The sequence below is a fragment of the Sinocyclocheilus anshuiensis genome, unplaced genomic scaffold (assembly GCF_001515605.1).
Source record: "Sinocyclocheilus anshuiensis isolate Anshui unplaced genomic scaffold, SAMN03320099.WGS_v1.1 scaffold508, whole genome shotgun sequence".
NCBI classification, from domain to species: Eukaryota; Metazoa; Chordata; class Actinopteri; order Cypriniformes; family Cyprinidae; genus Sinocyclocheilus; species Sinocyclocheilus anshuiensis.
In genome coordinates this window covers 1,450,788-1,465,731 of record NW_015555744.1, presented here as the reverse complement: position 1 = coordinate 1,465,731, position 14,944 = coordinate 1,450,788, and the positions used below count along the sequence as shown (strand labels likewise).

Here is a 14,944-nt window from a genome sequence, read left to right as displayed (position 1 = left end):
ATATATATATATATATATATATATATATATATACAGTATATTCAAAAAGGTCAACCCAAAATATTAAATGACGTTTAATAAGAAAATAAATTTCTCCTTAATTTAAAAACATTAGAATGAACAATAATGTACATTCTCTGCAGATAAAGAAAACAAATGAGCACTCATCTTCTGATAGCATATTTGTTTTTATTGGGAGTTTTATACTAAAACAGGTTTTGGACAAAATATAGGTTTAAATGTTAAGAACAATAGTATACAAAAAAAATTTGATGGAATGTATATTGTCTGCTAAATGACTAAATGTAAATGTAATATTGCCTTTGGTAGCAACATTCAACAAACCATTAACAATGAATAAATTAAATGTTTGTTCTGTATTGCTGTATTTACAGGAAAGTCTAGTATAATCCAATACAAAATATAAATATAACCTGAATCATCATAGTGATAAAACACACTCATCCTGTTTAGTCACACACGATAAACTTTAAACAAACTGTACTTAATTATGTTAATGTATGCACATTTTGGACACTTTCCAGCAAGCGGACTCTTCTGTCTAATCTGTGAAGGATTGAAAATCTACACCAAGTACGTTAATCGGTTTTGTGCAACAGGTACAGAGGTAGAGACTGTCATGTGTTTATACAAACCGATCTTGATAATAAGTCTTTGACGGCAATATTTGTGCTGCTCGTTCGCGCTGGTGATATTTAAAAGCAGTAAGACTCCATACAAGACAGTTAAAAAAGTGTCACATCCCACCCAAAAACCATTTTCTCAGTCTATCAAAAGGCATTAGCCTTCTTACATGCATTAGGAACATTTGCACTTCTGTGAAGATGGGGTGGCTCTTACAAGAGCCGTTGGTTTATGGAGTGAAGTCTGGCAGTTTACTTCTTCTTAGCGGCCGTCTTCTTCGCTTTGGCAGCCTTGGGCTTTGCGGCTTTAGGCTTCACTGGTTTAGGCTTCACTGCTTTGACCTTCTTAGGACTCTTTGCAACTTTCTTCACAGCCGGTTTCTTCACTTTCTTCGGGCTTTTGGCGGCTTTCTTGGGCGCAGCCGCTTTCTTCACTTTCTTGGGAGACTTCTTCGGGGCAGGTTTCTTTACTGCTGCCTTCTTGGGCTTCGCCGCCTTGGCCGCCGCCTTCTTCACGGCTGGTTTCTTCGGTTTCGCCACAACTTTCTTGACGGGCTTCTTGGCGGCTGGTTTCTTGCTCACTTTGAAAGATCCGGACGCCCCGGTGCCTTTAGTTTGAACAAGTGCCCCCTTTTTCACCAGAGATTTCAAAGCAATCTTGACGCGAGAGTTGTTTTTCTCAACGTCATATCCACCACCTGCCAAAGCCTTCTTCAGAGCCGCCAGGGAAACTCCTTTGCGCTCGTTGGAAGCGGCGACCGCCTTCACGATCAGGTCGGACACGCTTAGTCCAGGCTTTTTCGCCTTTGCCGCCTTCTTCTTCGGGGCTTTAGCCGGAGCAGCCGCGGGAGCAGGAGCAGTTTCTGCCATAGTTTCAGTAAACTTGGAGCCGATGTCAGGTAGTACAGAGCTGTCAAACAAACAATGTTTACATCCAACAGCTGAGGGCGGGATTTAAGCGGGAGATGAGAACCATATAGACTCAACCGCCTCAACCGACGCTCTCAACAGGACAGAGTCGTGCGTAGATGTGTTTTCTGATCTTGAAAAACACAAGGTTTTCCGCGATAAAGAGCAATGGATTGTAGACTTTAAACCACGTATCGATAGCTGAGTCTTTCCTCTTTGTGGGCAGCTTGTGTTTTGTGCAAAACGTCGGTTGGGTTATTGTACAATAATAACAACGCGTCCAAATTTAGTGCGAGTCGCAGCGGGAAATATCGCACTTCCTCTGTTCTTTTGTAGATTATATATTAAAATTCGAAAAGCACAACTAAAATGATGGACATTTTGCATAGAGAAGACCCTAATCTACACATCTGCGGTAGTTTTAGCGTAAGAAAGCGCACGGAATAAAAAACTGAAGCGTTTTTCTTTAGTGAAGGTAACACAGATCAGCGCTGTCGCCATTTCAGCCTCCCCTAATCTCACGGTCATTCTTTCGACAATGATCTATTAATAATCATATCTGTACATCCAGTACATGATTCGAGTAACTTATATATAAGCATCTTTGCCAACATTAAACATTTAAAGACGTTGCCTGTTAGTAATAAAACGGGTGCTTGTGTTGTCTAAAGGGAAAGTGTTGTCCTCAGTCGAGGAGTGCTATATCAGAGGGAAGCTATCTTGGTGTATAATGTTGTATTGACGAATTTATGGCCATGTTTGCAACATTTTATTACGTACAAACACCTAACTATTCTTATAAGTATATTTAGTGGTTGTAAAAAGGCCACTTAGCCACTTTTATCCGAACAGGCTTAATAACGTCGAGGATTTTCTCTAGTCCTTCATTGTCCAGCGGAGAACTAACGTTACTGCTGCACGTAAATTGTGCACTGTGATGTTGATCGACATTAAACAATACAACTATTGCCTTTATCTGTCACACACGTATGAAATATTTAATAAATTCGTGTGACAGAATCTTCACTCGTTTTTAGGCGAAATTTAAAGATGCGTTTTGTATGTAGGCTAGTTATACTAGGCTACTTATTCTAATGTAGCCTACCTGAAAGCTTGTGGACTCGTGGCTAAATTCACTAGTACGAAATATTAAACATCGACCAGGGCACAAAAAGCTAATTTCTGTGATAAATACGATTTTTATTAATAGTTAATTTGCCGTACAAACAAATAAAAAAACAGATGGTGATCGGTCAGTAAGTCGTTCCATCGACTCGTTCATACCCAGCGATTATTTTTGTTTGCTTTCTGTTAGCCTACGTCTGCCTGCGAAAGAATGGTAGGCTACTTAATGAGTTTGCTTAATTGAATGATGTTTTAATGAAAATGTGTCTTCTTCTTCTTCTATTTGGCCTATGTGGTACCATTTGTGAATACGGTCAATCCGCTGTGTGTAGTGCCTAACAACGCCATTTAAGCCATGGCCACAATTTAGCAAGCCTTTTACACCTTGTTTGTGTATTGAAATGCACAAATTACAGGCCGGGACTTTTGATAATGCAAATTAAATTACCCTTGTGCTTAATCGAGTGTGTTGTTGGAAATTTTATTAAACCATTTTACTAGGCAAATTCATTCCTCTGCTTGAAGATAAAGTCCTGGACATTACAAAACATTGTTATGCAACAAAATAACCATCCGCTATCGGTCCTGTGCAGTGATATCGGACGATGTTGTAGAATGTAACATGATAGGCAATATAAACCGATAAACACAGATAGGAACGGCGCGCTTTATGATATCAGGCACTGTTTTAGAACGCAGGGACTCCTTAATATGTTTTATGGTGCAATCGTTTTATAAAGGCAATAACAAAAACAAGTCACTCGAGATTGTGCCATGTGTCTGACAACCGCCTTTAGCCATAAATATTAACAATATGGTACAACGTCTAGTACCCTATTGCTTATCTATGGTTAAGGACATATTCATATTTATTATTAAAATCAATATCTTAATAATTAACACGAATTATAACTAGTAGTTTAGGTACATTTACGAGTAAATATCAAAAGGTTTACTGACATTTCGCACAAATTAATTCATGAACAATCAAATCAGTTTGTTACTAGAACCAGTACTAATTAATGTAATGACATAATTATTACATGACCATAAACGGCTTGCTTTTTTGTTTTGCTCTATTTTAATACTTGAGTAGTGATCTAATTAAAACACGGCTTAATGTGTTGTGGGGAGCATACTGTATAAAATAAAATAATGCATTAAGACACATTAATTTGCCCTTTTAATTGAATGTTTGGGCGGCTCTTAAAAGAGCCTTTGTTTTGTTTGTTTTAAATCCGGTCCAGGTGAAATTTAACCGCCAAAACCATACAGCGTACGGCCTTGGCGCTTCAGAGCGTACACTACGTCCATAGCAGTCACAGTCTTGCGCTTGGCGTGCTCGGTGTAAGTCACAGCGTCGCGAATGACATTTTCAAGAAACACTTTTAGTACACCTCGCGTCTCTTCATAGATCAGCCCGGAAATACGCTTCACACCACCACGACGCGCTAAACGGCGAATTGCTGGCTTTGTGATTCCTTGAATGTTATCTCTCAAAACTTTGCGGTGACGTTTTGCACCACCTTTCCCAAGCCCCTTACCGCCTTTTCCTCGACCAGACATAATAGCAAAGAGAAAATCCAAAGAACGCGAATGGAATAAAAATGGGAAGGCTTTTGGGGAAGTCTGACATGTATATCCTTCAAGCGGACCTAGTGGAAACCATGCTTGCCACAACCCCACTGCGGGTAGGGCTGATGTAACAATGCAGAACAAGTATGAAATAGGTCCGCTGAGCGTCATTTTTTAATATTTAATTATAGATAATGGAATCGAATAAAAACTAGAACAAATATTAGTATTTCAGTAATTAGGATTGACCTGCTTATGTTCTAGTATGGTTGTTTGTGACTTTACAGTTTTTCTGAATACTTCAATTACATTACTTTTGGGACCTTATTCAGTGCGGATTTGCACTTTTGTGTCTTAGTGCGTACATTTCAAACAAGCAAAAGAATAACTGACTGACTTAGAGCGAAGATATGTAAATTTCATACACCTCAGCCGAGTGTTTTGATTGGTGAGAGACAGCCTCGATTTCTATTGGTTATTCGCTGATGACGACGCGTGGTGATTTGTCCCTGGTTTGAATGCCCTTCCCAGCCAGTTTGAACCGGTTTAACGAACAAAGAGGCAGTACCTTCGTCTGACTTAATTCAGAGGCAAACAGCTTGTTTAATGAAGTGATTTTAATCATTTATTATAGAAGTCTTCTCAAATAATAAATAAGCACAAACCACTGACAATCAAGTGATTTTACATCCGATAATTTGCCTTATGCTTTATAACAACAACAGCAGCACAATCAAATCAAACATATAATAAAGAGAAAATTTGCAGCGCTCTGTATAATTAGGAATAGGAAGACGAACGGTTGTTACATCAGGGGACTTTGATTCCATTGAAGAGAGCAAATCAGCCAGAATGCAGATAATATTTAGCTTTCAGTCATTTCAGCTTTGGCACATCAGCTTCCATCATACCCCAGTGGCTGAAAATGAGAGCAAATGAACAATATCAAACCAATCCTGTCAGAAAAAAAAAAACCATCACTCTTTGCATACTTTCTTGACTACCAATTTATGAAAATAGTGAGGTTTGTACTAAAACAAGACAATTAGCATTACTTTGTCACAATATTAAGCACACCAAACTCAAAGAACAAAGACATCATGAAATCCTTTGTCTTTTACCTGGTAAACTCCCTCTTCATAGCCTGGCTCAGGACGCTGCCATATCTGATTGGATAAGATTTTCAAAACAACCAATCCAAAGGCTACAATGATGACTCCCAATGCATTTGCAGTTATTGCCTCTGGTGGTAATGCGGAATAAGGCAGCGTCCCATTGGTGTTTCCTTTTCTGAGGAGAGAACCAATGGAACACCGCATTTGCTGTGACATTACACTAAATCTATTTTGAGTTCTACGTTTATGAGTGTGTTTTTTAACCCTCTTCTTTCTACCTCATACATCAAAACTTAAAACATATTGATTAGAGCATAATGATCAGATCTACAGCACTGAACGCTCCATGAAGATTAATAGCCATATATAATGAAGTTAAATATAAGTTCTTCAGGTCTTCACTGCAATAGCTAATGCATACCACTCAGTTTATGTAGTGTGATCACTTACAGTGCAAAAAAGAGTTTTTCGTTGATCCCTGAGATGCAGGAAACAATGCCTAGTACCAAGATGATTCCTCCCATCCAAACATGAGCTGGCTTTACAAGAGCACGAGCTGTCATTGGAGTACAGGGTAAGAGAAACGCAGTAAAACCCATGACCCACTAGAAACGAATCAGAAAAAAACGGAGAATTTTATTAATTCTTGCATCACTGCTGTCATCCATCTACATATGAGCTATGTGAAACTACATTCTCAGTATCCAAAATGTTTGAAGGAACAGTTTCTTGCAAATATTTGGGATACAAACAATCTAGTTTAATATATTCATATGTTGATGGTTCATTGTTTATCCACTATTGAATTTCTTATTTACAGAAACAACTGTACATGAACAATTTTCAACATGATACTCACCTGTGCAGTAAAAAGCGCAGTGGTACAAATCCCCACCCAGCTGTGGAGGGAATAGAGGTTGGCTGTGTGGTTTGCATTGTGGTAGTCGAACACCGCACAAAGCCCGATAACAGACAGAACGAAAGAAAGGAGCAGAAGCCCAGCATGTAACAGCTTCCATGGGAGCTTATTGTGACCCCACGTCAGAGGAATACGGTACACTACGGCCGCTGGTTAATAGAGCAAAAAAGACACTGAGGACAACTGTCATGTAAAAGTCTGTTAAATGGACAAAAAATACGCTAAATATCATAATATTTCAATGTAACATGCCAAACTTAAATCTAACAATAAAACAACCAAACACTTTTTACAACATATTTGCTTTGCAATGCTGTGTTATCATATTACAGCTACAGTAGCCAGTGTTGCCAACTGCTTTCAATTGAAAGTAGCTAAAACTGGTAGCTAAATGTCACTAGATGACATCACAATGGCAAATTCACTGATCTATATAAAGATGAACGTAGATCAGTGGGCAAGATGAGAACTTAGAAAAGGTTTGTCCAAGCAGTTGCTATATTTGTCCCTAAACTTTTGAAAAAAGTCTCAAAAGGGGCGGGGAAGTCGCTAAATCTAGCTACAAAGTAGCTAAATTGGCAACACTGACAGTAGCATGAAACACAAGCCATGATAGTACTGAAATCAAACATACCATTCCCATAAAGCACCACCATGCCAGTGACCATGAAGACTGGGTGCCAGTTGAACTGCTTGACTGAGCCGTCCCATGCAAATCCACCTCTATAGCTGTAATTCCAGTGAGCTACTAATGCCACACAGGTGATCCCCAACATCAGGCACAGCAGATAGGTTAGGTAAAATGTAACAATTCCTCTCATCCTGTGAGTGCTACAGAAACAATGCACATGCTATTTAGCTTGAGAAATTAACTTTACCTGACACGTTTTAATTACAGAAGTGTTTACAAAGACATTAATAGCCATTTTCTAATATTGCACTTACCTTATAAAATGTCTCAAAATCAAATAGTCTAGTGATTTTCGACTTTAATTTTAAACAGAACAGAACCGTTTTTAGAAGAGCAGCACATCTGAATGTACAGTACCTTTATCTGATGTCTTACAAATTTCAAACAGCCTCGTGACAGCGTTTTTTGTTGATCTCAGTTCCTCTTTCCATGATTCCCCATCATGATTTTCGATTTCATCTGCCAGCAGACCAGATGGCAAACAAATAGCAGAAATGAGGAACAGCAAAAAGGGACTAGCAATCATAAGGATGAACTGGACATTATGTCACTCACTCAACACTACAAATACCGTACAAATAGAGAACTCAATAAATAGAGAACTGTTCAAATTAATTCCATGACGCAAGGAAACAATGTAACCAAAATGATTTTCTAAAAATAAGACCCATAGGTTTTAATGCATACGCTTAGGGAGTGCTTGATTATTTTTCAAGTTTTGTAGTTTTTCATTATTATTGTCGTTTGTATCTTTCTGTGACGTAATGCCAGTACGAGGACACTCAAAAACAGACGAAGTACCCGCGCAAACTACTTCAATATTGCCTGTTAAAATAATAATATTGACTGTTAACACAAGATAATGTGATTTTACTTGATGTCATGCTAGAGACAAAAACCAATGTATACAAACTTTAAAGACGGACGAAGCTTGCGATGTTTTTGAGAAAAGCTTGCGACACGATAATTTCCTGTTTAACCGCAAGGCGGCATGGGAACTGTAGTGAACAGAACATAATTCACGACTGAAAGCGTGTGTTATTTGTTAGATTATATTTCGATTACTTTTCGACAAAACAACCAAAAAAATTACGACATAAGTATTAAAAAAACACCCAAAAGTGATATTCTTTCCTCATGAGCGGAAATTAAACTTTGCTGCGGGGTTTGCAATGTTTCCCAAAACCATTACATTGGCTAGGTGAGACAAATGTCCCAAAATTATGAATTCTGTGTTATCACAAGTTATGGATTTTGCACAATACATCACCACAGTGCACAAAAGCCCACACATATTTGCATTCCAATGAACCAGCATAATGCAGAAAATGATCGAGTTTTAGAAGCGACGAAAGCCTTTCAACCACTGCCAACATCCTTAAACAAAACACAAAGAACCTGTATTTATTTTAACAGGAGTTAGGATTGTCATTTAGTATCATGTATTTTCTTCTGCATTGCTGTGGTTTGAAACTTTTCAGAGGATTCTATTCTCTGATCCGTTTCATCCACTCTATTCCCTATTTGTAAAGTTTGAGCTTGAAACCCCTATTTTCCAGTTCAGGTGACCTCTGGTGGCGAGCAGGCTGAAATGCAGTTTTTAGATACTCATATTTTTAGGAAACACCCGTATGTGCGCTTTATATTTAGAATGTTAATGTAAAGTCAGAATCATTAAAGGAAAAACAAATATACAAATGAATTGCTTTTATTAGGTCACAAAATAATCATATGTAAACATCTTATTCAAGAACATTAAATGCATCACAATTTTGTATACAAAACGGGAAAATGCATTTAAACATGTAGTAAGACTACACATTTCATAATATTAGGAGTCTTAAATATCTTTTTTTTTTTAATGTAACTAACGTTTGTAAACAGCGGCATAGCATCTTATCTAAAAAAATTGCACACGATTGGCCAACATAATAAATATTATGTCAGTGAAACACTTTCCATTTTGGAATTGTTGGGAAATAATACTGCATAAAGGTAAGCCATGTACAAAATAAAAATCAAAAGAATACCTTTGCCCACTGAGGACACTAAGATGGTGACAATATTTGCATGCTTCCAGTCACTCATCTTCATATTTAAAGTAACCATTAATGATTGCCTTTGCAATGATATTTTCTGCTGACAGCCTTTGGTCTAAATAGATTAACGCTTCAATAAGACTGTTGAAATCTGCCTCCAGTCCCTCCTTTTCCATCCAGATTTTTAACAGTTCATAAACTCTGTCTTCCGGAAAGAGAGACTCTGCACTTTTGATTGAATTATCACTCAGTCCAATGAACCTGAAAAATCTGTTATGATAGTGGACGTCCATTTCTTCAAAGAAATCAAAGCTTTTCTTCAACGATTCTTCTCCTGAAAAGGTGAGATAGAGTGAAAACACTGCAACTCATCATTTTTAGGAATAGTTCAATAGTTCACCCAAAAATGAAAGGTCTGTCTTACCCTCAAGTTGTTCCAAACCTGTATGTGTTTCTTTCTGCTAGTGAAGAATGTTGGTAACCAAACAGTTGCCAGTAGCCATTGACTTCTATAGTATTTTTTATAGTACACTATGGAAGTCAATGGCAACTGCTTGGTTGCCAGCATTCTTCAAAATATCTCCTTTTATGTTCAACAGAAGAAAGAAACTCACAGAGGTTTGGAACAACTTGAGGATAAGTAAATGACATACTCCCTATAAGTTAATGTGAAAGTTAACAACATAAAACTATGTAAGGAAAAAGGTATGGCCTTACCATTTAAAGGAACAAGTCTTCTTATTGACTCTCCTTCCTAAAAGAGATGGAAGAATTTAACATCTTAAAGGCATAGTGAGACAGTTACAACAGAGTTTATTCCAGGCCATTTTAACTAGGAGAAATTATGTTAAACATTCAGAGCAATTTGATGATGTGTTTGACCAAGACGACACTCAAAGATTGACAAACCAACAGAGCAAAGATTTATATATGAGGCTTATAACACGTTTTAATCAATTATCAAACTTGCCCCATCTACAACTACCAATATCCATGAACTAGTATTAATACATAGTATTATGAACCATGTCAGATGCATTGTAGAGAAAAATCTTACTTTAGTATTGTATCCCTCATTCGGTTACATATTTAAAACAGAACAAATAACAGTTGGGCTCAGGAGATGCATTCAGAATTGATAGTTTCTAAATCAAAATCAACATATGCCCCCGGTTTCACAGACAAGGCTTAAGCCTAATCCTAGACTAAAATGTAAGTCTGAGCTGTTTCAACTGAAAGAAACTTGCACTGACTGATCTTAAAATATATCAGTGCCTTTGTTTTATCTCAAGATGCACACCAGTAATGTTTTTTTCGAAGTACGATCTTAAAAATTACTTAAATGTCCTAATTGAACTATGGCCTAATCCTGGCTTAGTCTAAACCCTGTCTGTGAAACCGGGCCATGGTGTTCATTATTTAATAAAGCAACACCTATTTTCCAACCAGCACACAGATCACTTTTCACTAAAGTGCATCAGGAGTTACAAGAGACATTAGGTCCAAAAGAGCTGAACCAAGACAAAAATGATCACCAATATCTACAGGAGCTTGTCTCCTCAACAAGTGTGAAAATATTGCGACATTTCATGTTAAGAAAGCCTGAATGTGAAAATACTTCAAAACTTTGAATGAAAGCAAGCTTTGTTATCTTGTCCCCACACATTACCCCAGAGCAAATTATTTAGGCTTAGGAGCAGAGAATGAAGCTTTTGAGATGGTTATGATAGTAGAAATGGTGTTAAGACAAAGAAAGCTGCAACTCTCACCAAAGTGTGAGGCTGCAAGGCAGTGGCAGAGCTTGGAGGCTGGTTAGTGTGGCGGAACTGGAGATCACTAGGCACAGCAGACATAACCAGGCTAATTTGTGAGGAGTTGGCGGTGTTGGGGAGGCTGTCCCCTAGTCCCCTGTCTTTCTCAGTCTCCGCTGAAGCAGGAATGTTGGTACCCACCGCATAGTTTTGCTCAAGGAACGGCTGGAGCTGAGAGGAGTCATCCATCTTAGACTTGTGGGCATTCTGGCTCTCCTCTTTTACCTCCTCACTGTCACCCTGCAGGACAATAAAGATGTCATCTGGTCGGTCACGTACACGGTGTAGTTAGATCCAAATGTATGAGTTCCTGTGATTTTTTTTAATGCTGAGAAATGTACTAGCTACGTTTTGTTGACCTACCATACAGATCCTAACCATTTCCCTTGGACTTCTTGATGTTACTGTAATTGAAGAAGACTGTGTGATAAGCAATAAAGAAACAACTGAAATAAGAAAAAATATTGAAAGAGCTGAGGAAAGATTTCAAGATGTGTCTACCTGCTTTTTTACTCGGTTTTGACTTTGTCCAGTACACGATACCCACAATGAATGCAAGCATTGCAATGAATGCCACAACAACAATTCCTACAGTCACTGTAAGAAAAATAAGATGTAATCACTATATGAAACACACTATGGAAACAATGTCTTTATACACAACTCAGAAGAAAGTGTTGGAGAATTAAGGTCTCAGTGAACAAATATAATATCCTTTACTTGTGCAAATACTACATTTGATCAGCTGTAATCATCTAGTACAGTATGTACAGTATAAAGTTAATTTCATTGGGCTATGGGTTAAGAAGGGTTTTCTGCTACCCGAGTTAGAGCTGCCCAAAGAGCTTCTCTTTCTACAAACGGTGTTGGAAATGTCTGTACAGCTTTTTACAGCCTCTTCATCCTCTCTGCATCTGGTTGTAACAAAAGAAATGAACTTGAGTTCACCCAAAAATTAAAAACTGGTCATCAACTACTCACCCTCATGTTGTTCCAAACCTTTTACTCATCTTTGAAACACAAAGAAAGATATTTTTAATGAAACCTGAGAAATTTCTGTTCTTCCATTAAAGTCTTTGAACTTCCTAAGACATCATAAAAGAAATCCATGTGAATCAGGCTGTTTAATTCAATTGAATTCTGAAGAGACATGTTTGCTTTATTTGATGAACAGATTTAACCTTTATTTACATTAAAACATTAATAAACACACATACATAAGTAGTGCACATCAAATATGGCGGAAACTCAAATACGAACCAGTGAGGTTTCTTGCACATTTTCATTTTTTTGGTGAACTCTCCCTTTAACATTCATGGACAACTAGTGATCCAGCTTGATTAACATGACACTTTTTTTGACCAAAACCGAAGTGTTAATGAAATGGTACATTTAGAACATACCTACTGCATTTCTTGCACACCTCACATGCTTGGTCAGGTAAACAAAATGAGCCCTGTTTGCACTTGCACTGTGTGTTCTGGGTATTTGTGCATTTCTCTGTGGTTTCCTGATCTGCAGAAGTAATGAAGGTGCACAAATAGCATGCAATTTAGAATTAAATATGCCTAATGGAAGTCAAACATTGTGTGAACACAATATTGATTTGGCTTGCATAACCTTAGAGGTTGTCTGTTATAAGAATTTACGCAAAACTATGGGACAAACTATGGGACTTGACAGTATGGGGACAATATTGACTGTTCCAAATAACAGAATTACCTATACGGCACTTGGTGCATGATAAACACTTCCGCAGTCCATTGTCATGCTCAGTGTATCTGTCAAACTCGCACGGCTCACACACTCCTTTTTCTGAAGGAGTAAGACAGGCCTTTTTCACATATGTTCCTGCAAAAGATGAGACGGTGGAATGTGAGTGCACATACAAGAAAATATTGTCTAATCAGAATAAAAGGATTTCAAAAATTCTCATCCACCAGCAGGGCAGTTCAGGCAGCAGATGTTATCATGTCCATACTCCATGCCCTCTCTGCAGGAAACATCCCGGCTTGATCTGTTCTTGATGGATCCTTTAGCCCAGGCCAGATCCAAGTGACTTTTAGCAGCATGTATGGCATTTAGTAACAACAAAATCTACACACGGAAGAAACATAAAAAAGATACATGCATGCAACACACAGAGTTTCAATAAAGACTGGCTTTTTGGTTAATAATTTTGATCTGGGATGAAGTTGTGTTGGATTTTATACTGACACCTATTGGTGTAAAACTTTAATGTACGTCTCCGGCATACGTTTGTTTATATTTGTTAGAAACTAAAGACTTGGTTCCTATGGGCCTATAGTTGAAGGTGTTGCTTTTGTTTTATGAAGACATTTTCATATACCTTCTGTATAAAGATGTTTTGGAAATTATCCTCAGTATTTAAGTAATTCAGTATTTAGGTAAATTCAGACTATGAACTGTCCTATTATTTCTAGGTAAATGATATTTTATTGCCATTTTATGTCAAAGCACTGTATATATAATTGTCCAAATCTTATTTTTATAATTTTATTATATACATTTATATAATTTTGTTAAATAAAATCAATGTCATTCTATGTTAAAACAGTCTAAAGTGTATCTGCATCTGGAGAGAGATCAAGTTTCTCTAAATCTTGATCCAGAGATACTGGTCTTAATGTAATTTATATTTTAAATCATTTTCTAATTATTTAAAAGTTTAAGGGTTTTTTTTATCGACAAGGATCTGTAGTGCCAGGTCGTTTATCGCCATCGACTAGTCCAAACACGCCTCAATTTAACGCGTCGTGAAGGAAACTAAACATTTAAACTTTCTCTATACCGACACACTGTATAAAACAAATTAAATAAATGTTATATTCACTTACCAAGAAACGTATGTATCTCATAGTAGTCAAATCATTGTGTCACTTCCTCAGGATAAACTGAAAGAAGCTCATGTCCCATCCTACTGATAGCGCACCTCTGAGGATTTAGCTGTTTAAAACTTCCGGTTTTATATTATGGAATTGAGCGCTTCTTTAATCCAGAACAATCCGCAAGCGAAGTTACGAATCCTACTATGGTCGAGGCCTAATTTATGAGTATTAATTAGGTCATGGTGACGCGGTTTTTATACATTTCTTAGCGTCCAGTCACGTGATCTAATTAATATTCATGAAGCCTTCGATATAGTGGGATTCATAAATTCGCAAAACAAACTGTTGGCACATGAATCGCCTACAAGCTTCACTTTGTGTGGAATAGCTACTTAAAATGTTTCAGTATTTTCTTTTTTATTTCTTATGAGGTAATTAGGGCCATATCATCTTTCTCCGTGTAAACTTTGGTGTCAGTCAAATATATATACTTTTTTAAAGCTTTATTGTCAACAAGTAGCATGTACAGTGCCATATCTCACTATATAACAAAAACATTTCACATGCATCAACAAGAAGGAACACGGAAAAAGAAAAGGAAAGGGGGAAAAAAAAGAGGGTACATAAACATATATTTCCATTTCCATAGGATATTACAATGCAAATTTTAATACAGAAAATATACTTTGCAGGTCAGCACCATTATTTATTATTGTTATTATTGTTGTTTTTGGTGTCAGTCAAATAACCCATTGTGAGTGAATCTCCAGCAAGCACGCATCTGAGTTTAGGATGTCTCACTCTCGCTTGCTCTCTGAACGCACACACAATCGTAAACATTATTATCAATTTCCGAGATGCAAGGGCATTTCTGTCAGTTTGGCGCTATCTCGCAGACAGTTGACTGTGACAGTGCGATACTATGACTGCTGAGTGACACATTGTAAAACAGGAAACTGGCCAATACTCCAGTAATGCGCGCGGAGGAAGGTGGGACTCCTGTTTGTTTATTCATTTACCAAGTCTAAGGGGAATTTCATACTGCTGCTTCAGAACGCAGACAAAGGACAACTCCTTGACCTCCAGCAAATACGCTCCACCACGTGATCCATTCATTCGCTATATTAGATTACACTGATTTTCAACCTAGTTTTAATTGTTTGTTTTCTAGATAAACTATTTGTATGGTCTGTTGTAAGGCATTACTGTGGCTTATTGAAAGCATCTTTCTATCGTTCTTTGCTTTCAATAAATCTAGTCACTACAT

The 14,944-nt window shown here is 37.4% G+C and overlaps 4 protein-coding genes across 7 annotated transcripts; all 4 read right to left on the bottom strand.

Moving 5' to 3' along the window:
• Nucleotides 1–252: 252 nt before the first annotated feature.
• Nucleotides 253–1,570, bottom strand: LOC107673434 (histone H1-like). The gene has a single exon (XM_016467031.1). It carries the CDS (start codon nt 1,512–1,514, stop codon nt 897–899), a length of 618 nt encoding a protein of 205 aa, XP_016322517.1. The 5' UTR covers nt 1,515–1,570; the 3' UTR covers nt 253–896.
• A 2,239-nt stretch (nt 1,571–3,809) lies between these two features.
• On the bottom strand, nt 3,810–4,300 carry LOC107673437 (histone H4). Its single transcript, XM_016467034.1, has one exon. It carries the CDS (start codon nt 4,242–4,244, stop codon nt 3,933–3,935), a length of 312 nt encoding a protein of 103 aa, XP_016322520.1. The 5' UTR covers nt 4,245–4,300; the 3' UTR covers nt 3,810–3,932.
• Nucleotides 4,301–4,714: 414 nt separating this feature from the next.
• Nucleotides 4,715–7,970, bottom strand: LOC107673362 (cytochrome b ascorbate-dependent protein 3-like). 3 transcript variants are annotated; one of them, XM_016466909.1, is made up of 7 exons: nt 7,892–7,970; nt 7,336–7,437; nt 6,922–7,118; nt 6,228–6,436; nt 5,819–5,973; nt 5,375–5,543; nt 4,716–5,172 (listed from the first exon to the last, which is right to left on the bottom strand). In XM_016466909.1, the coding sequence occupies exons 3-7, from the start codon at nt 7,106–7,108 to the stop codon at nt 5,149–5,151; spliced, it is 744 nt and encodes a 247-aa protein (XP_016322395.1). In that variant the 5' UTR covers nt 7,109–7,118; nt 7,336–7,437; nt 7,892–7,970; the 3' UTR covers nt 4,716–5,148. The 3 variants fall into 3 exon arrangements, with proteins under 3 accessions (XP_016322397.1, XP_016322395.1, XP_016322396.1); XM_016466911.1 differs by lacking the exons at nt 7,336–7,437; nt 7,892–7,970 and adding an exon at nt 7,233–7,316 and having other exon boundaries at nt 4,715–5,172; XM_016466910.1 differs by having other exon boundaries at nt 7,336–7,962.
• Nucleotides 7,971–8,791: 821 nt separating this feature from the next.
• LOC107673363 (tumor necrosis factor receptor superfamily member 10B-like) lies at nt 8,792–13,885 on the bottom strand. Of its 2 annotated transcripts, none has more exons than XM_016466914.1 (10): nt 13,687–13,885; nt 12,769–12,925; nt 12,551–12,679; nt 12,232–12,343; nt 11,651–11,742; nt 11,330–11,425; nt 11,207–11,232; nt 10,787–11,068; nt 9,735–9,771; nt 8,792–9,351 (listed from the first exon to the last, which is right to left on the bottom strand). In XM_016466914.1, the coding sequence occupies exons 1-10, from the start codon at nt 13,705–13,707 to the stop codon at nt 9,059–9,061; spliced, it is 1,245 nt and encodes a 414-aa protein (XP_016322400.1). In that variant the 5' UTR covers nt 13,708–13,885; the 3' UTR covers nt 8,792–9,058. The 2 variants fall into 2 exon arrangements, with proteins under 2 accessions (XP_016322400.1, XP_016322399.1); XM_016466913.1 differs by having other exon boundaries at nt 8,793–9,351; nt 11,192–11,232.
• Nucleotides 13,886–14,944: the final 1,059 nt, after the last annotated feature.